This window comes from Labrus bergylta, chromosome 23 (genome assembly GCF_963930695.1).
Source record: "Labrus bergylta chromosome 23, fLabBer1.1, whole genome shotgun sequence".
Classification (NCBI taxonomy): Eukaryota; Metazoa; Chordata; class Actinopteri; order Labriformes; family Labridae; genus Labrus; species Labrus bergylta.
The window spans coordinates 10,907,329-10,932,550 of record NC_089217.1 but is presented as its reverse complement, the minus strand read 5'-3'; the positions used below and the strand labels follow the sequence as shown (position 1 = coordinate 10,932,550).

General features: G+C 44.1%; 1 protein-coding gene across 1 annotated transcript in view; it reads right to left on the bottom strand.

The window, feature by feature from the left end:
• Positions 1-25,222, bottom strand: part of foxp2 (forkhead box P2) — a 101,935-nt gene that overhangs the window by 4,531 nt on the left and 72,182 nt on the right. The window contains 14 exon segments of the mRNA XM_020654736.3: positions 3,615-3,922; positions 4,781-4,850; positions 5,021-5,142; positions 7,522-7,623; positions 7,839-7,915; positions 8,851-9,061; positions 13,151-13,234; positions 15,063-15,150; positions 21,072-21,126; positions 21,129-21,169; positions 23,333-23,403; positions 23,406-23,483; positions 23,485-23,654; positions 24,696-24,885. Coding sequence (XP_020510392.2) covers positions 3,615-3,922; positions 4,781-4,850; positions 5,021-5,142; positions 7,522-7,623; positions 7,839-7,915; positions 8,851-9,061; positions 13,151-13,234; positions 15,063-15,150; positions 21,072-21,126; positions 21,129-21,169; positions 23,333-23,403; positions 23,406-23,483; positions 23,485-23,654; positions 24,696-24,885 — 1,667 coding nt within the window.

Below are 25,222 nucleotides of genomic sequence, written 5' to 3'. Positions count from 1 at the left end.
GTTGAAATACATGAAAAAGGAAAAAAGCGGGGAGGAGGGGGGGGGGGGGGGGGGGGGAAACAGGCCACATGATAAATAATGGAGAAATTCTCATCCCTGAGCCCCCTGGAGCAAAGGCAGAGGAGAGGCTTTTTTATCTAGTTAATAGAAAGCGCAGCCACTCGTTAATATGCAGGGGCTGTGCGTGTCGCTCCTCAAGAGGAAAAACCGGCAGCTAGGTTCTGCCATTAATCAACTTCAGCCCCGGCAGTTCGCTCGGACACCATGATACATGTTTTTAACTCTAAATGGATGAATATCTTTAGCCGCTGTCAATAAGTGCTGGGCAGGAAGCAGCCGTGGTGCTGGGAGCGGGACGTCTCTCCCTTCAGAACAACAGAGGAGTGGGCGGAGGGGGGGGGGGGGGGAAGAAAGTGTTGGGCGACTAACAAGAATAATAATGCTGTCACACACAAACAAGGCATAACATGATCCGGGGGCCTGAGTCGGGGAGAGGGGTTTGTGCCACGATGATAAATCTGACAAAACCTAATTATTTCTGACACATCGGATGCATCAGAAAGTCCCCGTAGACTTTGAAAGAGGAGAGCAGGGGGGGAGAGAGAGAGAGAGAGAGAGAGAGGGAGACTTATCAAGTGGTAGTATGTTAGTACTCGTCTCGGAGACTCTCTCCTGGGCTGCCTTCATCACTGGAAGAGGAATTGGGGGGGGGGGGGGAGGGGTGGGGTGGCTTTGAATTTGAAAAGAATTTGAAAAGGTACAGATGACTTGAATATTCAGAGCCAAATACTGTAAATTAATATTCTGATGTGGTGGGATGGAGAGAAGAGGCTGATCTAAGCAGGATGAATGTTTGTGGCCCTCAGATGCATGCAGGCAGCGAGAGGAGGAAGGAAACCAGCTGGGTCAGAGGTCACAGACACAGAAAAACACTAATGTTCTCTCTTCTTACAGGAACATCCAGATTAGTGTCTATGAGGACGCAAAGTTAAGTCTGTATTTTTATGTAAAATCACACCATACAGACTAGTTTCATTAAATCTAACAGATGTTTTTTGAGCTTCCCTCTAACGCTTCAATCAGGTTTTTTTTTTTTTAAATATGTTTTTTATTATCTGTTCATACACAAGCCTCCATTTAAAAGGATCCTATGAAGTGTACAACAAAAAAATTACTATGGATCATCTACCAAAGGCCTCCTCTGGTCTTGCTCTTCATTGTCTGTGTGTGTGTGTGTGTGTGTGTGTGTGTGTGTGTGTGTGTGTGTGTGTGTGTGTGTGTGTGTGTGTGTGTGTGTGTGTGTGTGTGTGTGTGTGTGTGTGTGTGTGTGGGGCTTTGAAGACAAACATGCAGCTCCACATTCACAGGCTGCAGCTTTCTGACACTTGATTAAAAATATGTGGATGAACCTTTTAATGCTTAATGGCTAGCTGCCATTATGGAGTCACTCAGGAGTAAACACAGGACTTTGTGGTGTAAGAAAATACTCACACACATTCAAGCATGTGTGTGTGTGTGAGTGATTCTGAAGATGCCTGCTCTCACATCAATTTGAGATTAGCACCAGCAATCATGCAGAGGTATTTCAGGGATGCAAATAAGGTCATTAGTCCACCCGTATCCGCGTATGTAGGGTGGGGGTTGGGGGGTTGGGAGGGGGGGGGGGGGGGGGGGTGAGGTGCAGGCATCAAACACACTCATAACACCACACTATGATTCATTAAGGAGTGACAAAGAAGGGTGGTCACCAAACATGTGACACTGAAATGGAACATTTTGAGTTTATTATTTTTTCTGATCCTTTTTTGGGGAAACTGCAATGAATATTTAACTCTGCTCATCTTCATTTTGTGCAAAGTTTCTAATCTGCTTGCGTTGGAAAACCTAATTTTTACAGTTTCAGTTTTGGTATTCTTTTAAGCATAGCCCTGAGGGTGTACATGAGCATATTGCACATGCATTCTCACACACACACACATACACACACACACACACACACACACACACATACACACACACAAGGCATGGCCTGGGGCAATCTGGTTTGCGGTTAAGCAGTTAGCATTAACCTCTAGACGTTGTGGGGAAGGAGGGGGTCGGTCTAATTGTTGGATCGACTTGTTTTCTGCTGATGGGGTCCTCTCCTGAGAAAGGCCTTCAAGGTGATGTGCTATTTAGTTTAGTGCTACAAGCCACTCCATTATTTAAACAACACGCTGGAAAAGCCAGTCGTGAAAAACACATTTCTTCCATTTTGAGGTTGTCGTCAGGGGTGGGGGGTGTTGTAAAGGCAGGCGGGGATGGATGAATGCATCTCATCCTCCTGTGTCAGGGTGGCGTGGCCAGAGAGAGAAGAAAGAAAGCAAAAAAAAAAAACAAGATGAAAAGTCCATGCTGTCCGGTTACTAAAAGTTAAATGAGCTGGGGGAGTGGGAACGCTGGGATTCTGTCTCGAGCTGGGCAGATTTTGCTTCACTTAACACCCCATTTCAGAGGGGGGTAAACACGTCCAGATAGATTAATGTATGGAGGGCTGGTAGTGCTAACCAAACACTTTTCTTCTCACAGAAAAAGGGGCAGAGTGCATCCTTTATCCATTACAGACGTGGTAAGCTAATGTCGCCTGATACTGCGCCACAAGATTTGATGGACAGCAGATGAGAATGTGCGATTTCCTGTGTGTCCTGTGTGTGCATGTGTGATGTCCCAGACATTCCTGAAACTCGCACATCAATTTTTCAAAAACACTCTCTTTCTCTCTGAGTTCCATTAAAAACAGAGACGAGGAAGGGAGAGTTTTTTGGGGGGGGTAATTAATGCTACACTTGCTTAATATTAATCGGGCAAAGTCTTACATAAAAAATAGCAGCTAAACCCCCACAATGCAGACAGACAGTTGTGCCATTAAAAGGTGAATGTGTAAAAGAGACTATTTATAGAACCGTGACTATCTGTTATCAAAATGTCCGGCTCACCTCAGAGAGAGAGAAAGAGCGAGTGAGAGAGAGAGAGAGAGAGAGAGAGCGAGAGAAGTGTGCTTATGATAGGATACGCGCTGGAAAGTGAACCTTGCCCTCGGGTCATGGCAAACTGAAGAACATACTGGTACTGTGGGTTAAATATCAGGCAATTAAACTAACAAAGGGCACAAGAACAGGGAGTGAATTCAGTGTAAAAGTGGAAGGGGGGGGGCTGAACATGTGCTCACATTCTCAGATAAGAGCTCATAAAAATGTGAGATGTGCGAGTCTACGTGTGACACAATTATCTCTCAAATGGAGTAGTGAGAGCACAAGGGATTCTGGGTAAAAGGATAATGAGTTCACTTTGTTGGGGGTCAGTTGACTCTTCGGACGTGGGGGGTGTAGAGTCTGTGAGGTTTCAGTTAGGAGTCATTGAGCAACATTTTAGAGGTACTTTTGGCTTTTTATTTATGTTTACCAATAATCAAATCCTGATTTTTTTTTTTCATTTCCAAGTTCCATTTTATAGAAGTGGATCTGTTTTAATTACCTTTACACCTAAAATAAGTGTAAAGAAGAACAGTATATGTGTGATCTTGCAATGAGGAAAATACAGACGTTTACATATATCAACCGTCTGTGATGACTCACATGTGTACTGGTGGAGAGTATCCGGGGCTGCTGTGTCCGTTGGTGTCCAGGTGGTCCAGCGAGCCGTTCAGCTCCTCGTGGGCCGACTGCAACAGGTTGGGGGGGCTTCCGCTGAGCGCACCTGGGGGGCTGCCACCCAGCAGTCCATGTGGACTCCCGCCCAACAATCCATGTGGACTTCCGCCCATCAGGCAGGACGGGTCTCCGCCCAGGAGGCCGTGGCAGCTGCCTCCCATCGGGCCCGTGGAGCCGCTGTTCATGAGGCCGGGGGTTCCGAGCAGAGGCAGGGAGGTCTCAGCCAGGGCAGCCTGCAGGAACGATGGAAAGATGGAAGAAATCTTACGGATTAGCCTTAACTTTCATGTCAAGATCAAGAAAAAAAAGTACAGATTGTACAAGAAGTAGGCAGGTATGGTGTATTCAGGGTGAAGCATAAAGAGCGAAACAAGATGAAAAAGTGACAGGTGAGACAGTGTAATTATGAAAAAAACAGTTGTCCAATGCTAAACTTTTTCATTCTGCAGGCTATTTTTCCCCCTGTGACACCTTGCTGACAACCACTTCCCCCATGCTGCCATTCACATGCCCTTGTGTCACAGCTATTAAAAAAAAAGGCCCAAAAACTTTACCTCAAAATAATAAAAAAAGAACTCCTGACACTTGCGCCTGCTGCGCATTAAAGTTATATACAGTGATTAAATTTTTAAAGTTTTTGCCATGAGCACCTCGCCGGCGTTCACTATGAAGCCAAATCATTTATGACAGCTTAGATAAATATTAATGCACATGCCCTTGCATTTGCACATGCCGCCATCAATCTAGGTATGCAGCCAGAGCTGAAAGAGAGGGGAGAAGAAGGAAAAGGAGGAGGGAGGGTCGCTTCCTGATTCAACCACAGGGTGGCCTTGTGAGTCTGACGAGTACAGGAAAGAGAAGGAGGAAGAAAGTGAGAGAGGAAAAGTGTGAGAAAAGAAGCCAAGAGGAAAAAAAAAAAAACTTGCTCGCTCTTATGCATGTGAGCACTTATGTGGGGCCCTATTGTTCACAGAAACCACGCTCATTCTGTCACTCAATTGGTCAATCAGTCAGGCAGGCGTCCTGCCTGTCAGTCAAAAACACGCAGGCAGTCGGTGAGTCAGACGCTCTTTGAGGCCGCTGGTTTGTACCTGTAAGCTGGCGTTTAGTGCAGTTCCATAGCCGAGACTGGAGGGCAGGTTCTTGACAAGTGATGGGCTCCTGAAAGCATCATAAAGACACAATTAATAAAAGAAATCCACAGGTACCTTTTTTACAGCCTCAACAAACAAAAACAGAGGACAAAAACGACTACGCATTTTCTATGATCCTCTGGATGTCATTGACCTTCAGATGTAAATCAAATAAAGGGGAGGTGTCGGGCGTCTTACCCTGTGATCTTCTGCGACCTGCGTTTCTGGTACTCCATCTCGTCCACCGTCCACACCGCCCCCTTCACGTTCTCCACGCGGACAAAGCACTTGTGCAGACTGAGGTTGTGACGCACGGCATTCTGCGGAGACATTGGCACGCAGGTAAGAGGGATGAGGTACAAATGAGTCATATTCATTCATTAACAATCCACATCCACAAAAAGAAGGCTTGGAAATAGATTTTTTTTTTCTTCTTGCATTTTGAAGAAATTCTTAACATTCACGCACCATTGATTTAATTAGTAAAAATTGAGTGAGAGCGAATGCTCTTACAAGTCCTGCACACAGTACATATCAATCAGGGTAAGTAGGCTAAAAGGAGGTAATCAGCATAGCGAATGGCTTATGGTGGTGACAGAAGTGGTAATGCCAGCCTTGATAATGGTGATGTCAGTAACCCTTTCTGTGCCGGAAAAGCATTCCTCTTAATGGACACGTCGCTTTAAAGATGACAGTATTTCAAGAAGAAAGACAGTCATCAGGAGGCCCTTGTGTCAGCGCGTGTGTGTCCGTGCAAGACGAAGGAAGATTAAGGTGAAGTGTGTTTGACATCTATACGTCCAAATATTCTCTGCAGTGTTGAAAAATCACTTGCAAGATTAAATTATCTCTCTGAAATCTAATCCAAACTATGTAATTCAAAAAAGGTGTTTTCTATTAATTACAAAATAGAATCAGCCTATAAATAGAAGCTCTCTTTTATTAATAAAGCCAGATGACCATAATTAAAACATGCATCAGACTCTACAAATAATAACCTTGGCTTTAATATCCCTGCCCCTCATATTTCTCATCTCTCTGTGCTCGCTGTGTGTACTGCTCTTTCTCCAAAGAAAAAGGGATTCAGAAAAAAAAAACTCATAAGCAGATCTCGCATCTGACCTGAAAATCCCAGGATTTGATTGATCTTAATGCCCATGGCTCTGAATATGATAATTTTAATATTAATGAGCAAATGAGCAGTTTTATTATGCATGCTATATAGTTAGAACTAATAAGCTGCTGGGTGAGAGAGAAAGAGAGAAAGAGAGAGAGAGAGAGAGAGAGAGGGGAAAGAGGGGTTGGGAAGGGCAGGGGGGGTAGATCTTTCTTTTGAGCTGATGAGACCTAGCTGAGATATTAAACTACCTTTCATTTCTTTATTTCTTTTCTTCTTTTTTTTTTAAAAAACAAATTCTCTCCATTAATCAAATGACAAGCCCACCGCTGATCATCCTGTTAATACTTACAAAGGGAAAATGGGGGTGGGAGGAAGATGTAAATAGATCACCTTGGTTACTGTGCGGGGTGGGACACACACAGACAAGGTGTTTCTAATGTCACTGTGGTATCATCTCTACTGTATGAGCAGATACTAAGGCACTGTTTTCAGGAAGGAGGTTTGAAAAAAGGCATGGATGCATGTGTTTTGGATGTTTGTGCTTGAAATGTAACAGCCACAAAAACCTCTGTCATAACATTATTACACAGCAAAACATGACTCTGTACTGTACCGAACAAACTGGAAAAGGGCACCAATCTTTTTCGCATGCCCTTCTGAATTGGTGATCACACGCCCATGTGCTCATTTGCATCCCAAATCCAAATTAATTCACTTTGCTAAATCTAGTGCTTTCGCCATGTCTTGCATGCTGATGAGCGGCTGGTTCCAGTTTTCCCTCCAGTCCTCTGAGCAGCCACAAAGGCTAACGGCGGCTAACGAATGACACGCAGGGGCCGAGGGATAAAAAAAAAAAAAACGGGCGAAGACACCGGTGCTCAATGAGGCTTTCTTTATCAGCAGGCAGACACACTTCTGGGTTAAAACATGTGCTGCAGGAAAGACATTTTTTAGCATCTTTGTGCGCGCCGACAGGACAATAAAGTTGTCGGGACAGATTTACAAATGGGCCCTTTTGTGTGGGTAAATAAAGAGTGCTCCCTCCATGACAGGCCAATTCTCACTTTCCTCCCTGCTTTAGTTCCACATTAATACACCCTTAACCCCTCTGTTTGATACAGTTTATGTTTTTTTTTAGTGTGCGCACGTAAGATCTTGTGTGCATGCATTTTTGGCCTCCACCCTTCACACCACTGAGAGCTGGTTAACAGGCAAACAGCCATCTTTCTTCCTAATTAACCAATGATATGCGAGGGAAGGTGGTTGCAGGAGTAGGAGGTGGGGTGTCTCTCTTAACAAAAGGTGCTGATGATGGAGTGGCTGCTGTATAATTAGTGCGTCAGAGCCCTCTCCTCTCCGCACCAAGCCTCTGCTATTAATTGCACCACATTAGAAAACGATATCTGAGGCAGAATAATTCTTTGGGCTGTCATTTCCAAACAGAAAAGGCAGAGCGGCGGAAAAAATAAATAAGAGACAGAATGAGCTCTATTCAGGGAAACTAAGGCGAGGCGGCTACTGTAAAACGAGTGAAAGGGCACAGCGGGGTGCAAGTGGGTGAGGGGTTCATCAAGGTTACCTTCCAAGTTGCAGCGTTGCGTCTGAAGTAGGCGAACGTGCGTGTGAACCAGCTGTAGATTTCATTAAGCGTTAACTGCATGTCGGCAGAGTCCATGATAGCCTGAAATGAGATGACATCAAATAATGGTTTACTAACGAGACCACGTAACTGAAACACACACACACACACACACCAACGGATTGAGAGAGAGAGAGAGAGAGAGCGAGAGAGAGAGAGAGAGAGAGAGAGAGAGAGAGAGAGAGAGAGAGCAGCCATGATTCATGCAGCAATTAATTTTAATCTAATCAGGCAAAGTTAATTTATTTCCCACTCACCTGTCTTATGAGGGTTGCATAAGTAAATGGCGGTCTGACATCTGCGTTCTTATAAAACTCGTAGTTTGGGGCGATCTCTGGAAAAATAAATACTGTGTCACCACCTGAAATAATTGGTAAATTTTATTCCTTTAGGTATTGAATTCACTCAAGGTTTCATCAAATTAAAAGGAGGGAGGGAGACAAGGGTGGGGGGGGAGAGAGAGAGAGAGGGTGGAGTAAGGGGGGGGAGGGGGTTAGTGGGGGCACATCAAATCAGCATTTTCCATGTCTAACAAAATGCATTTTTAATTAATCTCTCTCGTGAGAGATCTTAAACACTAATACATCCATAAAATGAGATCCGTGTAGTTAGTTAGGCTGAAGTTGAATAATTTATGTGTCTTCACACTAAACACACACCGAGTAAATATAAACATCAAAGACAGAACGTTTAAAATGCAAGGCTTAACACATGGAATGTCTAAATGTAATAAATATTGTATTTTTTTCTTACTATTATTTGAACTTAATTATCATTCATGTAATATTTATGCACAGAGGAAGTTCTTGTCTATTTACATATAGAGTGATTAAACACTGGCCCGCCTTTATAAAGCCACTAGACATTTTACATGGGCAAGACCAACAAGCCTGTGTGTGTGTTTATGTCAGTCTGTATGTATTCATTGTGTCTTTGTGCGTGTGTGTGCATGTCTTCATGTGTTAAAAAAGAAAGAGAACACCATTATAAATACTGATAATAGTGCGATATGCACACACAGGGTGTAGGCCTAACATGTACTTTCCAATTTCAACATCATGATGTCATTAAATTTGAATATAAATTCAGTATAAAGTGGAATTAATCTGTGATAATGTCCTTAAAGTGCAACGTTTTGTTGTTGCTTTTAGTTTGTTTTCACATGTCTTCAAACATATTGACATATTTGCCTGATATTAAATTGTCCAGCTGGACATTTTTGTGTTCATTGTGTGTCTGTGACGTGCAGCGCTGAGTAGTTGGTCCTACCTGACGACAGGGGCATGGAGTATTTGTCCGAGTGGCGTCTGCGCATGGCTCCCATGCTGGGGACGTTGGCTCCTCCCAGTACTGACGGCACCTGGGGCATGGCGGCCATTGGTGTGATGGGCGCTGTGGGCGTGGTGGGTGTCTGAGGTAAGTTGGGGGGCGATGCTGAGGGCAAGTTCTTGGACATGGTGACACTGGACACCAAGTTAAGCTGGTGAGGAGGGAAAAGGGAGAGAGAGAGAGAGAGAGAGAGAGAGAGGAAGGCATTATTTTGTGGTTCCTCTGACAGAGCCGAGTGCCTGCTCTCCTCCTCTCTAACACAGCTGTGTTTCCACTAACAAGGCTCGTGGAGAGGAGCCAGCCCATCTCCACTAATTACAACCACCAAATTGTATCATAAGAATTCTAATTAGAGCACGCTGTTCAAGATTATCCAACGATCAGCCTCCGTGTTATCCCAGCCCCATCTATCTTTATCTCTCTATTTATCACTCCCTCCCTCTCTCCTACACTCCCTCCCTCATGCTCGCCCCCCTCTATACAACCACCCATAATCCTTTCAGACTAAAGCAACTGGCTGGTAAACCCTTGTTTGCTGTAGTTGTGAAATGTTCAACATGAGTTATCTGATCCTGCTCCAGAACCCCAACCCTACTCACGACATTATGTACCATTGTGTGTGACTGAAGTGCTACAACAGGGACCTAGTTATAGAGGATATTGGACTTCAGCCATAAATCTTGCTGTTTGATGAAGATTTGTAGTAAGGGTGTAAAAATCCTATTGGATAAACCGAGCTGATTTACCATTTAAGACTAATCCGGATCATGGGTAAATACCAGGTCATAGCTTCAAACAAAAAAAAAAAAAATCTTACAAACTGTGATCAAATGTAAGCCATAGAATCAGTTTTGTTGTTCAGTCATTATATTCATTCTTACTCTCGAGTCATGTTCAAGTCCTTTTGTCATTCAGGAGAACTTGTAGCTGAGAAATAAAGATGGTACAACATCACTCAGTGTAATGTCGTAGTAAAGACAAGAAATATTTGAGAATCTGTTTTTGAAACTTGGTTTCTGTCTTTGGCCAAGCAGGCTTTTTGAGTAATTAAGTTAATCTTGTAAATTGAAACTAAAGTGGACTAAAGTAAAACACACGGGTCCCCATTTCACACCAAAGACCACACCTCATGAGTAGCTTTAACAAACTGGATTTGGTTAAGAGAATCTTTTTGGACCCTTCAAGGCCTAAACTCCTGGAAAACTACCTCAGTGTCAAAGGGTTATGAGAGACCAGTTAGTATTTATCAATGTGATCTTAACTGCTCTACATAGAGAGTATTATTTTGTTGCCATTAAAATCCTTGTTTAATATATATTGTTTGAGACTGTGGTCTGATTAACATCACCACACAGCTAAAAGTTCTGATCGTTAAAGTAGATTTATCAGACCTAATCCAATGAGACTTCCATTGCACGAGGAAGTAAAACAAGTCCAAGTTTGTGTTCTTTCCACAGTAAGATTGAAAAGACACTTAAAGGCGAGGGGTGGGGGGAGACTGTATAGATGGTAATTGTGACACATTCTCATTCATTCTTTCTTTGTCTGCGCCACTCCTTCAACATGATGGACCAGAGAGCGTTCATCACCTCTGGCTCGCTAATCGTCCGGCTTTTCCACCACTTTCTGCGTCCGCTCCCCAAATCTCATGTGAGTGACTCTAACCGACTGGAAAATTCCTAACTGACCTTTTAGTCTCTGCGCTAATTTAGCCGGAATGGTAATGACATCGTTACATATTCAAACCAAATTGCCTTAATTGTGAGTCCACAAGTGGAATGCATGGGTTTGCGAGAGTTTTGAATTAAAAGGGACTTGAAAGATGGAAGGGAATGTGGGGCCGAAGGCGCTGAGAGATGGAGGAGCGCCGCTGAGGAGAAGGTATCAGCGGTCATTTGTGGCATGTGTTGATAAATAGGATAAAATGTCAAGTTTGTGAGAGTCTGCTGGATGTAAGGGGGAGGGGGGGGGGGGGGGGGGGGGGGTTCAGATAATTATGTGCCCACTTAGCTGTAATGAGCTGCTACAGTGAAGGGTTGGGACCAGGTCTAGTTGCTTATACAGACCTCTGCTGCTGACTACAGAGGATGTAGCAGGGCCCCATGAGGTTTATCATGCATCTGTGTTCAAATCAGTTTTGTTTACTCTTTGCAGGTTTACTTCTGTTTCTCATTATTTTTTACACTCACATCTCTTATTTAACCCTTTTCCACTAAAATCCACAGATTGATTAACTTCCTGACTAGCAGTGGAGTTCATACAGTTTCTGTGAGCGTGAGTCCAATCCAGATACTGACCTGTGAAATACCAACTCGATTTTCTTTGAACGGTAAATTAACAAACATTCAACATAATCTCTACATGAAAAGACCTCGATATGTGCAAACTCAATTCAAAAGACATGCCTTCATGTGTGTGCAAATGCATATCTTTTATGTCGAAACATAATTCCCAGTTCTTTTTGCCGCCTCTTCACCGGCGAGACACAGCAACAAGCGTGACATGTTTGCAGGCATGCAATCCCATTTTTCACAAAACTGAATTGATTACAGTCAAACGAATGGAGGAGAGAGAGAGAGAGAGAGAGAGAGAGAGAGAGAGAGAGAGAGAGAGAGAGAGAGAGAGAGCATTTTGTCACCTCTTGTTCATCCGAATACACACTCAAGGTTAGGAGAGAGAGAGAGAGAGAAAAAAAAGAGAGAGAGAGAGAGAGAGAGAGAGAGATCTTATGATGCAGAACTTGCAGCTTTGCAAACTTTGATTCCCATCCATCCATGGCATGGCCAAAAGGTAGCATTTAATGAAGTGTGATTCAGGGAATAAATGTGGCGCTGTTGGAGACAGTGCACCGGTGTCTTGTATTTTGTCTTTGGTTGTTTGAGGGTTGCACTAATGAAAAAAACAGGAGTCATCTCCAGCCTTGATAAGCTAACACAGACTTAAAACATTTATCAAGCACCTCCATTTCTTCTGTTCCTGTACTCTACTGGGTGTCAATCCACAAAACACCTCTTTTTTTGGTTGTTCTATCTGATCACTTTTACACAGGATGCACACACATGCACGTTAGTCCCTCGAAACAAATCTTCTTCCTAACTCCCCTTAAAAAAAAAATTAAAATGTGGGGAGCCTAAAAAACTGAGGATTTAACTGTTCGTTTAAGGATTCTGTTTGAATTGCCCCCACCATCAAATGCAATTAGCTGCTCTTTCATGTGTGCTTTATGTAATGCAATACTTCATTAGCATCATTCATTCATATTCAGACGTGGATTATAGGCTGCAAACTCTTTATTGGACGAGATGGAACCAAGCTGCTGGAGTTTTGAAGATTAAAAAAAAAGGCGCTAAAAAGAGAAACAGAGAGAGAGAGAGAGAGAGAGAGAGAGAGAGAGAGAGAGAGAGAGAGAGAGAGAGAGAGAGAGAGAGAGAGAGACTGAAAACTAAAAGGGAGTTTGATTCCTGATGGAATTACAGGATAATTATGCTATCTGGTGATTATCTACATTCAATGATGAGAGGTGATGAGGGAAATTATTCTATTGAAAGTAGGCACTTGCTAAGCAGCAGCAACACGCCAACAATGTTTTGCTCCTAAATATTTCAAAACGCCTGAAACTGTCAGGGAATAATATTTGCAAAAATGCATCACCTTCATCTTAAATTCCAAAAGCTGTTTGGCGAAACACTTTTGTAATCATCATCCATCTTAGAGTCAAATGCAAGAGAAACAAAATGTGGAATGGCATCATTTTTCTTCTTCAATGACCCCCTTTCTCAATTCTCTGATCTTTTTTTCTCTCTAACCAATTTCAGCAGCATTGTGGGTATTTATGTCAACATCACGCAGTCCGCAACCCTCAGCTGTAATTTTCAGGTGTTTACTGTTAAAATGACATATCTTCTCCTCTCTCGTTCCACTTTGGAGTGCTGCTGCAGCCACTGAGCCAAACAGTCTTCAGCATCCAACAGGTTGTTTTGGCCATTATATCCATCACAAAGAAATGACCCGGCGTTTTAGCCGAGGACTCCACCGCTCTGCCATCTAATACACTTCCAAACTCTATTGTCCTCTTTCAGAAAGATGTAACTCGGTATAATCCCCCCTTACCCCTCTCTCTTTCATCTTCTGTCACTCATTCACACACAACTGCCTGGTGGTTAAACTGTTCATTTTCTGAGTGCCGGAGAGTCATTCAGAGGCAGGATTGTTTACGCTAGCCAGAGCAATATGCACTCACTGGTTTGGGAGATGACTTGGGTTCCGAGGGCCGCATGTGCAAGTGGGTCATCATCGCCTGAAGACGCTCACGTTCTTTAGAAAGCTGTTAAGAGAGAAGAAGAAGAAGAGAGTGCGTTAGAGTAGATTAGAGTGGAAGAGAGGAGAAGAGACAAGAAGAGAAGATGGAAAAAAAGAAGGAGAGATTGAAGAATATGAGACATAAGATTGTTGGTAAAAAAAAAAAAAAGGACAGAAAGAGAAGGTTTGATAAGAATCAAACAGCTGCTCTGGGGATGTAAGGAGAATATGAGAGGCGAGGGGGAGCAAAGGGGAGAGGGGTGCAGACAGGTCAGGCTAAACAAATAGCATTTCATCTTTTTGTCAATAGAAAAATTTAGGTCAGCAAAGGCTCTGACAGTAACAAGCTAGTCGGGCCATAAATTAGGCGGTCCTGGGTGTCTGCTTAAAGTCCTGTGGACACTGTTAGGGGGATGGAGCGCAGCCAGCAGCTGCTGAGAGGTGAAGGGGTCTTCCAAACAGGGTGCCAGGTGGCCCCGCCTCCCCAGTCCAGTTAGTGGCCCTAGCCATCGCCTATCATCAATCTAATTCACAGGGAGTGACAGGGACCAGACTGTGTGAAAGACTCAACACCCCCTCGTCTCCTCTCACCCTTAATATACACACACACACACACACACACACGGCGCAAACACACAGATATAGACAAGCAAGTAAAGTGGCCATGCACACACACACACACACACACACATAAATAGACAGAGCTGGGCCTCATTACTAGTGGAGGATCTCTTGGAGAGAAATGGAAGAAGAGAGGGATGGTGGGAGTAAGGAATGAAAGAAACAGGAGAAAAAAAAAAGGAGAGATGGGATGGACAACACAAGTGTACAGCTGTAATTGGTCACACTGTAAAGCTCAAGCTTCAATAGTTTTGTATTACAATAAAAAACAAAGCACATAATGAACTCAAACTGAATAAATAACATTTCCCTTTTTCGGTTGTTTTTTGTGCCCGCAGATAAACAATTAAATCTTACATATTTATGAGAACTGAAAAGAAGAGGTGCTGGAGGAAATTTTTGGGATCAGCACTCTTATAGACGGCAAGAAAAGAGGAAGAGAGCACAAATTATATTCTGATGTCTAAATAAGACACCTTTGCGCTGATATTTGTGATATTGATCTAATTTAATAACAATAAGAGAATAAACAGAGAAACTCTGCCTCACAATCAACTCCTCTGCAAAGCCTGAAGGTCGGATTTGAAGTGTCAGACTTCACGTTTGCAGCTGGTACTTAGTTTGAGCCTACTTTAAAACATACATATCTATTTGTTTCCAAAAGGACGAGGAGCGCTTGTCTGCCAGTGCTGAGTAATAATGTCGCTCAATCAGCGCTCTCATTATCTAGCCAGCATGACTTCTTAATAAGGTCACGCTCCACCTACTGAAAATAGTTCCCTCCTTTTGAGCTTTCTTCAGGTGCAAAGTGCAGTTAATTAACACAGCAGACCGAGAGAGATGCGCTCGCTATTAATTGGAAAGAAAAAGAGGAGGGAGCAAGAAAAAAAAAAAAGAAAAAAGAAAAAAAAAAGGAAGCAATAGAGAAAATAAAGCACACGCTTAATTCAATTAAAACAGCCATAATGGCTTTCGTTGTAAGGCCCGAGGATTCCTTTGTTTAGTGGCTTTGTTGAATTCTGCAGGTCCTGCTTGTCAGGAAGTACTAAGCGGACCACAATATGGCCTTTCCGTCGTTCACACAACTTTCAGAAAATAAAGTTCTGACTTCATGATTAGGGACTTAAAGGAAGAATGACTTCACTGACAATGGGAGGAATTTAACAATACATGTAGCGTCGTTCCAACTCTGCTGGGACAGGTGTTTCAGCTCTTGTAAAGAAGAAACTTACTTGTATTTCCAGCTGCTGTACCACTTGCATTTGGACTCTACACTGGGCTGTGCTCCGGTCATCGAGGGCGTGTTCATTGTTTAGGTGCCTGGAGGAGAGAGAGAGACAGAGAGAGAGAGAGAGAGAGGGAGATGTTACACACCAACTTTAAAAATCTAAGATGACTCATTTTTAGCATGATCAAAAATTGGTGAAGAATGACACAATGAGAGTATCATCTTCACCACTGTTTTGTGTTAATGATGATATTTCTATGGGGGGGAACAATCATCTATAGGAACCTTTGTTCTTCTGTGAAATGAGGTAATTAGAAGTAACATGTTGGTGTGCGCTGCCGTGTTTTACATCACAATGGGCCTGCGTCAGTTTCGATGGCTAACTTCAGTGCCACCCCACGCTCTGCTTTCTGCAGAGAATAAAAGATGCTAGCCCAGCAGAACGGCTTTGTCTCCTTCGTTTACCGAAAACAATACGCACAATTTAACACCGCCAACATTTGACACACAAAAGCAGCTCCTCATCTAAAGGTTGCATTATCCAGGCGGCAGACGTATTAAATGTATCTTGTGTGTTCGCCTCATTAGAAGAAAAAGGAAAGCCAGACAGCCATAACAGTCAATGAGGGTTTTTTGATTGGATTTTGTCTCTTGGACACAAAAGAGCCTCACCATTAAGATAGACCTTTATTCCTGATATAGCGCACATGCACACATGAGAAATATGGGACAGAAAAAGGGTTTTTTAAGTGTTGTGATGCTGGGTAATGAGCCTCTATCTAAATGATCATTGGTGACAAACTCACAAAGCAAGCTTTGAGGAGGCATGCTTATGAAATGCCAGAGCTGCCACTTTATCTGCAGTAATTATAGGTTAGCTTGCAGACCCCTCAATGATCATTTACAGTGCTGCCTCCAGTGCATTAGAGGGAGTGCAAAATCTCTCTCTCTCTCTTTTACTTTCACTTATCTAAGAACACACACGATTGCTTACATTGCACAAACACTGAGTGGCGCACACACACACTCACTCATACCACATATTGTCTTCCAAACCCCTCACTTCCTGTTTATCTGCGATGTGCAAAACAAGAACTCACTGAGCCGCCTTCTCTCTGCCTGTCAATCAAAAGCTGAATGGAACATTCGTAATCACAACACCTTTCAACGACTCTGCACACATTTTAGAACCGTCTCATCGCTGCTTATACTGTTGTAACCATTTAATGCTCAAAATCCTAAATCGAGAATGAGGTAGCGTTAAAATAAGGAGGAGGAGGAGGATTGGGATGGATGAGGGGAGGGACGTACTGGTGGATTTCTCCAGCCCTGTGCCTAATTGCTGTTTCAGAATGCGCATGCAAAAAAAGGGGGCATTACATTAATCATTTAATCACGTCCCTTGCAGGATGAGGGAACTAATGTTGCAAATACCCTTTTCATTTCACTGCCCATAATGCTATCTTATGCACTTGATGTATGGCGTGTGTCATGAATTACAGCTGCTTCAAAAGCATGGAGCGGGCTGCTCGCTGTCCCTGAAGATACCTCATTACTAAAAAAAAAAAAAAAAAAAAAAAAAAAGAGAGAGGGAGGGAGGGAGGGGGTGAAATCTTTATTAAGTTTGCCTCTCATTTGTTTGGTTTCATTTTTCAATGTGTATCGGAGACTTTGAGTCTGTTATTTTCCTCCACACTCACTCACCTTCCACTGCTGGCCAGTTAGCGAGGCGATTACAGGCAGATTACTACATGCGTTTATGAAATATTCAAATGGCAGCATGTCCTACTGTGCATTAATAATGCCATACAAAGACAAAAAAGAAAACGAGGAGGCGAGGAGGGGGGGGGGGGACACACACATGGGCAGACGGAAAACAATAATGAAAGAACACCTTATTTACAGAGATGTGTGCAAAAAAAAGTACTCTGTGTTCCTCTCCTCTCTGAGCTACAAACCATCTTCTCTAATTACATTAAATCCCCTTTCACTCTTATCTCTTGTTTCATCTCTTTCCAAGCCCTTCTGTCCTGTATAATTCTTCGCTGCTCATTTGAAAATTGTCATTACACTGCCGCTCTGATCCTTGCTTCCCTTTGGTTGCCTCTAATCATAAACAAATCTAAATCATTTGTAGGTTGAAAACGTAAGAAGTAAATTAGTTTGAGGAAATCAAAAAAAAAAAAAACAAGACAGAGAGAGACATCTAAACTGTAGCATCATGGCGTAATCTTTTAAACCTCGCTGTGACTGTTTATGTTTACTGTTTATCTCTGCCTAGAAGTGGGGATTACTCATATTGTGAAGGCGCTTTTGACAACAGTGCATAAAGGATGGAGATTGAGATAGAAGAAATATAACAAAGGTAGAGAAATCAAAGCAAATAAAAAGTAGAGAGACTGAAGAGGACAAGGGAAGGCGGGGGGGGGGGGGGGCGCATGGATGTTTTTTTGTACTTTCTTTTTCTCTTAAAGAGAAGGGGAACAAAACATCTCAAAGGCTTTCCCCCACAGCTGTGTATATGAATATGTATAGGCCATCAACGTCCACTAAGGGCCTAATAATAAATCTACTCAAGCCAGCATATATGGATGATACACTTGTGCTAATTGTCTGTGTGTATTATCAGGGGCGACCGAGGCCCAGAGGAGAAGGGAAGTGCGGCCTCCTAACTGTCTACAAGTGACACACAAACACACAGAAAACACCTTCTGAGTCAAACTAATGCCCTTAAACACATATACAAAGACAAAACCTACCACACACCTACTAGCAAGCATAAACAAGCACATACACACGCACACACACACTCCCATTGGTGCTGGTGCATAAGTAATGCCCTCCGTTTTAAAGGTCTTGTCACAGTGCAGCAGACATGTGGAGGGGAAGAGAGGAGCTCAGCTAACCAGGGGCCAGGGGCCTGCCTGCCTTCACATTGTGCGTGTATACATGTCTGTGTGTGTGTGTGTGTGTGTGTGTGTGTGTGTGTGTGTGTGTGTGTGTGTGTGTGTGTGTGTGTGTGTGTGTGTGTTTGTGTGTGTACACTATATAGAGACAGAGACACTTGGCTGCTGCCTTGTGGGTTTAATTAGCAGCGGGTTACCGACACTGGCGTTCAGGTTAGCGGCTCAGCTTGCCATTTTAACATGGAAGTCTGCCTTCCTGCCAGTAATAAGGAAAAGCGAGTGGTGACAGAGAGTGGAAGAGTTAAGTGTGTGTGTGTCGGAGCGCATGTGTGTTTATGTGGAGATAGCCTGCATGTCATTGAGGTGGGAGGATATTGATATACAAGGTGAAAGGCCAAAGGGGGGGGGGGGGACGGGGGGGGACTTGTACATGCTGGAGAATCAAGTATTTTTACATCTAAGTGTGGTGTGAAATCAGTGCTAATTTAAATCAATGCATGTAGTAGTTAATACAAAAACATCAGAAAGTTAAAGAAGGTTTTGTACTAACATGTCTTTATACATCTATGGAAATGACACATATAAAGGGCTAAGCAGTGAAGCTTTAATTTCTTTTTCTATTTTTGTGTTTACCATGAAGGCTCCCTGCAAAAATAGATCCAGCACATGTACTAATAGCATAAATGTTCCTCTCTCTCTTTTTCATGTAACTGACACAAATGCACACACAAGCCGGCACACACACCCACCGCTCCGGCAACATTCCCACCGATATCATTTCATTTTGAACTTCAGAGAGCTAATTCAGGGTGCCAGCCACCTCGCGGCTACCGTTTCCAGGTGAGAACACTTAAAAGCAACACTGAGGAGCTATTAAATGCTGATCTTGACAAGTTTCCTCATGCAACAAAACAATAGATGACTAAACGTGTCACCACCGCTGAGCTGAGCTCCTAAAGCGAGCACCCCCCCCCCCCCCCGCCCTGCTCCACACACACACGTAACCCACACCCAACTAACAACATCTAAACTGTCATCTAAATCTGACACCCGCTTTATGTAACCCCGTTTAAACTGCACCTGTGTGTGAGTGCGTGTGCGTGTTGTGTGTGTGTGTGTGTGTGTGTAGCCGACTGGCATCTCCAGGAACATGAAAGCTCTCCCTGTGACACCGACAATCACTGCTCCGAGGCACGCCACCGAGAAGCCATCTTTGTTCTGATGACGAGTCTGTTGCTTTGTTGCCGCCTGTTTTCATGTGCTCGGCTGGGTTACAGTATAGAGCCAGCCTCTGACTTGCAGAGATGTGTGTGTGTGTTTGTGTGTGTGAAGCTGAACCAAGACACTGTTCTGTTTTGTAGCAGCAAATGTTCTGCCAAGCGTTCTTACAAAACCGTCTGCCAACCTGTGCTCTTGCTTTCAAGTTGGAAATCTACCTGTTTTCTCTGCGTCTGTGTGTCTCGCTCGCTCAGTTTGCCTTGCATCCTTTTGCATCGGCTCGCCAGCTTACCGGATTCACAAACACATCGCTTTATACCTTACACCTCTGCCCTCGCCTAAATATTCAGCTAAGCTACCCAGACTTGGTATCCTTAGAACACACAGACTTAGGTTTTGTTTGTGAACGGAGCGTACAGTGCGCGGGGATTGACTGATGTCTTCTTTAAGTAAGTGTACTGAGGTGATAGGACATGAAAACCTGCTAATCCGATACAGGCTTGCCTTCTCACACACGCACGTTTGTTACCAAGCTGCAAGGCAAACTCTTGGTACCTGGTAGAGGACGACGCACTGCACACGGAAATCTGGCTTTCCATAAGCATTGCTTTAAAAATAAAATAAAAAATCGCACTGCATCATGCTTATGGATGTGTGCTGCAGGAAACTAATATTGACTTTGACATATGTGTGGCACATTTTCCACAGGGGATAAGCAAACACTCTTGTCAGGGTATTAATGTTATATATATTCACCTCTGATTCATTTAAATCCATGGCTGTCAATTACGCTTCTTTTGAGTGTATTGTTGTGTGATGATGGAGTGTGAAAATCCAGCTTAGTGTCATGTCTGGCTGTGTCTGTCATACACTTATAAACACTTTATTTATTTGTCATATTAGTCACACATACACCTTTCACTTTTTATTACACAGACTGCTGTAGAATTAGCAAAGGCCTGACCTAAATCCTACAGCAGCTCCCCATGGGTGGACTACTTTCTTGTATCAGTACAGTGTTTTTGCCTTCTGCAACTTATTACAGTCGAGAAATGCATAATTGGGAGGGGGGGGGGGGGGGAAGGAAGCCGGAACAATGTCCTGATTTCAAGAGTTTATGCAAAATTCACATGGACATTTACAGCCTGTGAAAAACACTCGCCAGATCGTTATTTCACAGTTAATTACAAATCTAATTAGAATATTCAAAGGGGGGGGGGGCCTGGGCTGGCGTGATGCGCTGGGGAGAGCAGGGAGCAGGGAAGAGTGATAGAGAGAGAGAGAGAGAGAGAGAGAGAGAGGGGAGAGAGAGTCCCAGTGAGTGGCAATGTGATAACCTGTAATCGCAGTGCTGCAAACACCTTCTTCCTTTGATGTCCCCCCACTAACATCCAGGCAACAAAGCCGGCCAATTACAAATGAGCTAATTAACTAAATTGTGTTGATGGAGCATGAGTTCATTCGCTCCGGCGCCTGCACATGACAACAGTGAATGGGGGCCTTTTGTTGTGGAGGTAAGTGTGCGGCGTGCGAGGGTTGCCATTAGCTTTTGACGCTTTTTCCCCTCACAAACCTATCAGGCCCTGCCACGCAGGGGAGGAGATTTGTTATGGATCAGAGTCGGTTTGAATCCTGCGCGCTGAAAGCTGGAACCTGTCAACCGCTGGCGGTGGTAGGGCTATGTTGGTGAGGTTGAGGGCACTGATGTTTTCTTTATACCGCAGAAAGGAGGTGCTGTGGTGTAGAGGGGACGCGGGCTTTTGTGCGCGGCACATTGAAACAGAAATTAGCTTCTTGTACAGACACACACAATCCCACATGGCGCTAACAGGGAGAGGTGCAGGCATCCTCTCCGGGGTAACATCGGTGTCATGGGAGCGTGTGCTTACTTCAGAAACTGTCCTAATGTCTCGCATATGTTCTCACTTGCCTGGCATTTTACTCGTGACCGTACAGGGGGGTGGGGCCACTTTCTTCATGTAGTGAACTGAGAGATAGAGAAGAAAGAGGAAGGAAATAAGCAAACCAGAGTAGAAGACAGGAGAGTATCAGAGAGAAACACTTTCCTTCTACTTTACCTCTTTTGACTTATTTTTTGCATATCACTATCTGTTTCTCATACAATAAATCATGAATGTTAAAAAACAACAACAACATGGTAGCAACAAGCACAATCTTGAAATTGTACAGATTGTAGACACAAGGAACATTTGGAAATACTTACATGTCACTCACTACAGCGGGAAAAGTTTCGATTGTCAGTTTAGGGATAGCTAGTTTGTGTTTGTATTAGTGAGAACAGTTTCAGCACTTAATCATTCACCGAGGTCTATTGACCTACATTGCCATTAAAGTATCACCCTTTCTGTGCTTATCAAGTATTTGAGTTACATAGAGAAACTATACACTTAGCAAAAAATCCAAAGCAAGAACTGAATTTCTACTACAGAGTTTAAAGGGTGAAGGGAGGCTGTGCACGTGCAATTAAAATCAGCTAAAGAGGAATAAAAAATAAAAAAAAGAAGGTCAGGTCAGATTAATTGGTTACATTTAGGAGCTATAAGGCATAAAAACAGCAACTCAACAAAAAAAAACACAGAAAAATGGAACAAAGCTGAAACCGACAAGCTTTACCAGTATGTAGCTACAATGACTTAGAGGGAAGTGGAGACCAATGTGTCATTCTGCAGATCTCCAGTGAGCTGCAGCTTGGTCTCCACCACAGCCTCCATCCCAGCTTGTAAAGCCATTACTAGGAGGAGGAGGAGGGGTGCACCCTTTCAAGTAAACATGAAAAGTCCAGACAGCCCATATAATTTTCATCAGGAGATTAATACTCTCTGTAACTTATGTTCTTTGAGGACAAGGGGAGCAGGATGGGGGGGGTGGGGGGTGGGGGGGGATGGCTCTGACGTTTTTCAAATGGCACCCAAATAAGTTACGACCCTGCCAAGACAGCACATCCTATTAAAGATGACAATTTAACCTTTAGGCTTGGCACTAGTGTGTGTGTGCGTCCGTCTCGACGTGTGTTGCGAACAGTGGTGTGTTTGTCTGCTTATAGGATATGCCTGTGAATGTTTGTGTGTGGCCGATTTTCTGTGTGTGGTCTATGAACATATGTGTGTGTGTGTGTGTGTGTGTGTGTGTGTGTGTGTGTGTGTGTGTGTGTGTGTGTGTGTGTGTGTGTGTGTGTGTGTGTGTGTCTGTGTCTGGCCAGCGCTCACACTGTGTTTTACAGAGGGGGTTTCCCCACATCGATTGGTGGCATGTTAGTAAGCAGCGCTCCTCACAATACTCCATTGTTCGATCATTATGAGACAGCGCACACCCCTCGGGACACAGACGGATAAAAAACTCTTCACCCCCCCCTCACTCCTTTCTTCCTTTTCTCCTTATTCCCCCTCTTCCTACATCTCTCTTTCCCCTCTGAAGGTATCCTTTTCAAGCCTCCTTTAGTGCTAGTGGAGAGATAGCATCTACTTTAAACCAATTACACAGCACTTCCACCTACAGTGTCTCTACACAGACACACACATGCCGCCACCCTGAGTCCTTATTATAATATCGCCCAAGAAAAGCCTTTGAATAATGCATGGGCCAGATAGGCAGATATGTGAACAGTCAGTGTTTTGGTGCATTTATAAAAAAGACGCCATCACAAGGATAAACATCCTGGAAATGCCACTCAAGGCATCACGTATTCTGTTTACATGACAAGCAAGCAAGGAGGTAATTTTCAAAAGAGGGGGGAAAAAAAAAGAAAGAAGCACTAAATACTTAATGTACAAGGAGGTTACCTTGTCTTCCCTGCCAGAGAGGCTTGTTATAAGAGCGCCTGCCTGCATGGCTTCCTCCGCCTGTGTTTGATATCTGTGTGCAAGTTAAGTGTGTTCACGTGTTCCCATGGGAGAACGCGCCTCTTATTTTTTTTTTGAATATTACCAAGATGCTAATAAACTATTGAACAAATAAACAATGTTTCCCTGCTGGAACCAGGATGTTATTTTAAACGAGGATGTGTTCCTATGTTGAATCATGACACCAAAAAAACAACAAGTTCCTGTTGTAAACTTTTCATCTTCTCTGCCTGTTTTTTCCTTGGTGCATGGGTGGATGACTTTTCATTTATCTATTTTTTTTTTTTTACCTCTCTCGTTCCCTTTCCCGTTCCCGTTCCCTCTCTCGTCTGTGGTTGAGGACGGGGGACTGTCCGTGGCGATGGAATGGTGATGAGAGATGGGCGGCGATGCTTTGGCGGGATTTGAGGAGGAGGTAGTTGAAGAAGAGTTGTTGGTGGAGAAGGTCTAAGCCGCCGCTACCCACGCCGCCTCCTGTGCCGGTGCCTCCGCTGCTGCTGTGTTTGATGCCGTTGTCCTCCATGGCATGGCCGCCGTTGCCGCCGCCGCCTGCCGCCGCGCCGCTGGTCACGTCCTTCCACAACTGCTGGAGCTCTGCAGGGCTCAGGCCAGCTAGAGGGTTGGTAGAGACAAAAGATGGGTTGAGGATCAATCCAACATGGCTGCTCGTCTAAGATTCTCTCATCAGCTGTGAGGCAAAGACTGAAGCCTAAACTCTGCAAACTTTAAAGAAAGAAAGAAAAGTTCTCTGAAACTGCAGGGACATCACCCTGGCGACATGACTAAGCCCTTCATCTAAACTGCTCAATAAAAATAAAGTACTCTTTAACCTGTTAGCGCTCAACCCTTGTTGTCCAGGGTCTCTGAGATTTGTCCGTTTTCAATGGAGAAGACGTATTACATTGACATTAACATTGATTCTAAGACAAACAGCTTGGTTTGCTGCTTGTTTTTACTGTTCCTATTTACTCCTTTGATTTTATTCTTACACTTCCCTGCCTGTTGTTTCTGTCTCCGCCATCTTGGAAGTAAACAACAAACATAGGTGTTTACTTGGCTCAGGAGAAGGAAAATGGAGCCAGTTCTCTTTTCTCTTTCTCTCTCTCTCTCTCTGTCCTTGTTTATACTTCTCTTCGTTCTCCTCTCTGTGGCTCGCTCAGTAAAAGGCAGTAAACAACAATAACAACAACAGGAACCAGGGAGAGAGAGGGAGAGAGAGAGAGAGAGAGAGAGAGAGAGGAGGGGAGGCTGGGGAGCGGGGGAATAGAAACAGAGATGGAAAAACAACAAACAGAGCAAAGCAGAGCTGGTAGACAAAGAACGGCATAATCAGACAAGAAGAGAGAATGGAAGACAAAACGATGATGTGGAGAGTTAGGGACAAAGTGGAAGGCAGAATAGCATACAAATGAGGGGGAGGCAGACAGAAAGACATACTTAGAGATAAAGCGAAGGGCGACACAGGTGCATACAAATGAGAAAAACAAAGACAGGCAGGATTGAAAGAAAGAAAGTGACAAAAGAAGACACTTAACACCTGCAGACAAATCCTAGGGAGCATGTGACAACCGCTGCTGCAAGTCACGTGCTCAGGATCAACACCTCTCCCTCACTCTCCCCCTCCCACTTCCTCCTCCTCCTCCTCCTCCTTACCTTGTGGTGGCAGGGTTTGTCCGGGCAGGGCGGCCTGGCCTGGTGCGGGCCCAGGCAGTGAGAGCAGGCCCTGCCGCTGCATGTTGAGCAGGTGCTGCTGCTGCTGGAGCTGCTGCATCTGCAGGAGCTGCTGCTGGAAGACGAGCTGCTGGGCGGCCAGCTGCTGCTGCTGCTGCTGCTGCTGCTGTTGCTATAGAGAGAAGGAGGAGGAGGAGGAGGAGGAGGAAGAAGAAGAAGAGGAGAAGAAGAGAGGAGCATAGAGGAGGGGAGAGGAAAATTACAGGCGAATTAACAACTGAGAGGAGAGGAGAGTAGACAGAGGGGTGTTTGTGTGTGTGAGGGGAGAGTCTGCACTCACTTGCCTCTGCTGTGACCTTAGTTATACCTCTTTGCCTCGTCCTCGTCCCTCTCTCTGTCTGTGCTCTCTGTGCTCTTCCTGCTGTTATTTGGGCTCTACCACACTGCCTCTCTTGTCCTATCTCTCCGTGTGTTGACGTCTGTGAGCGCACACACACAAACAAGACAAC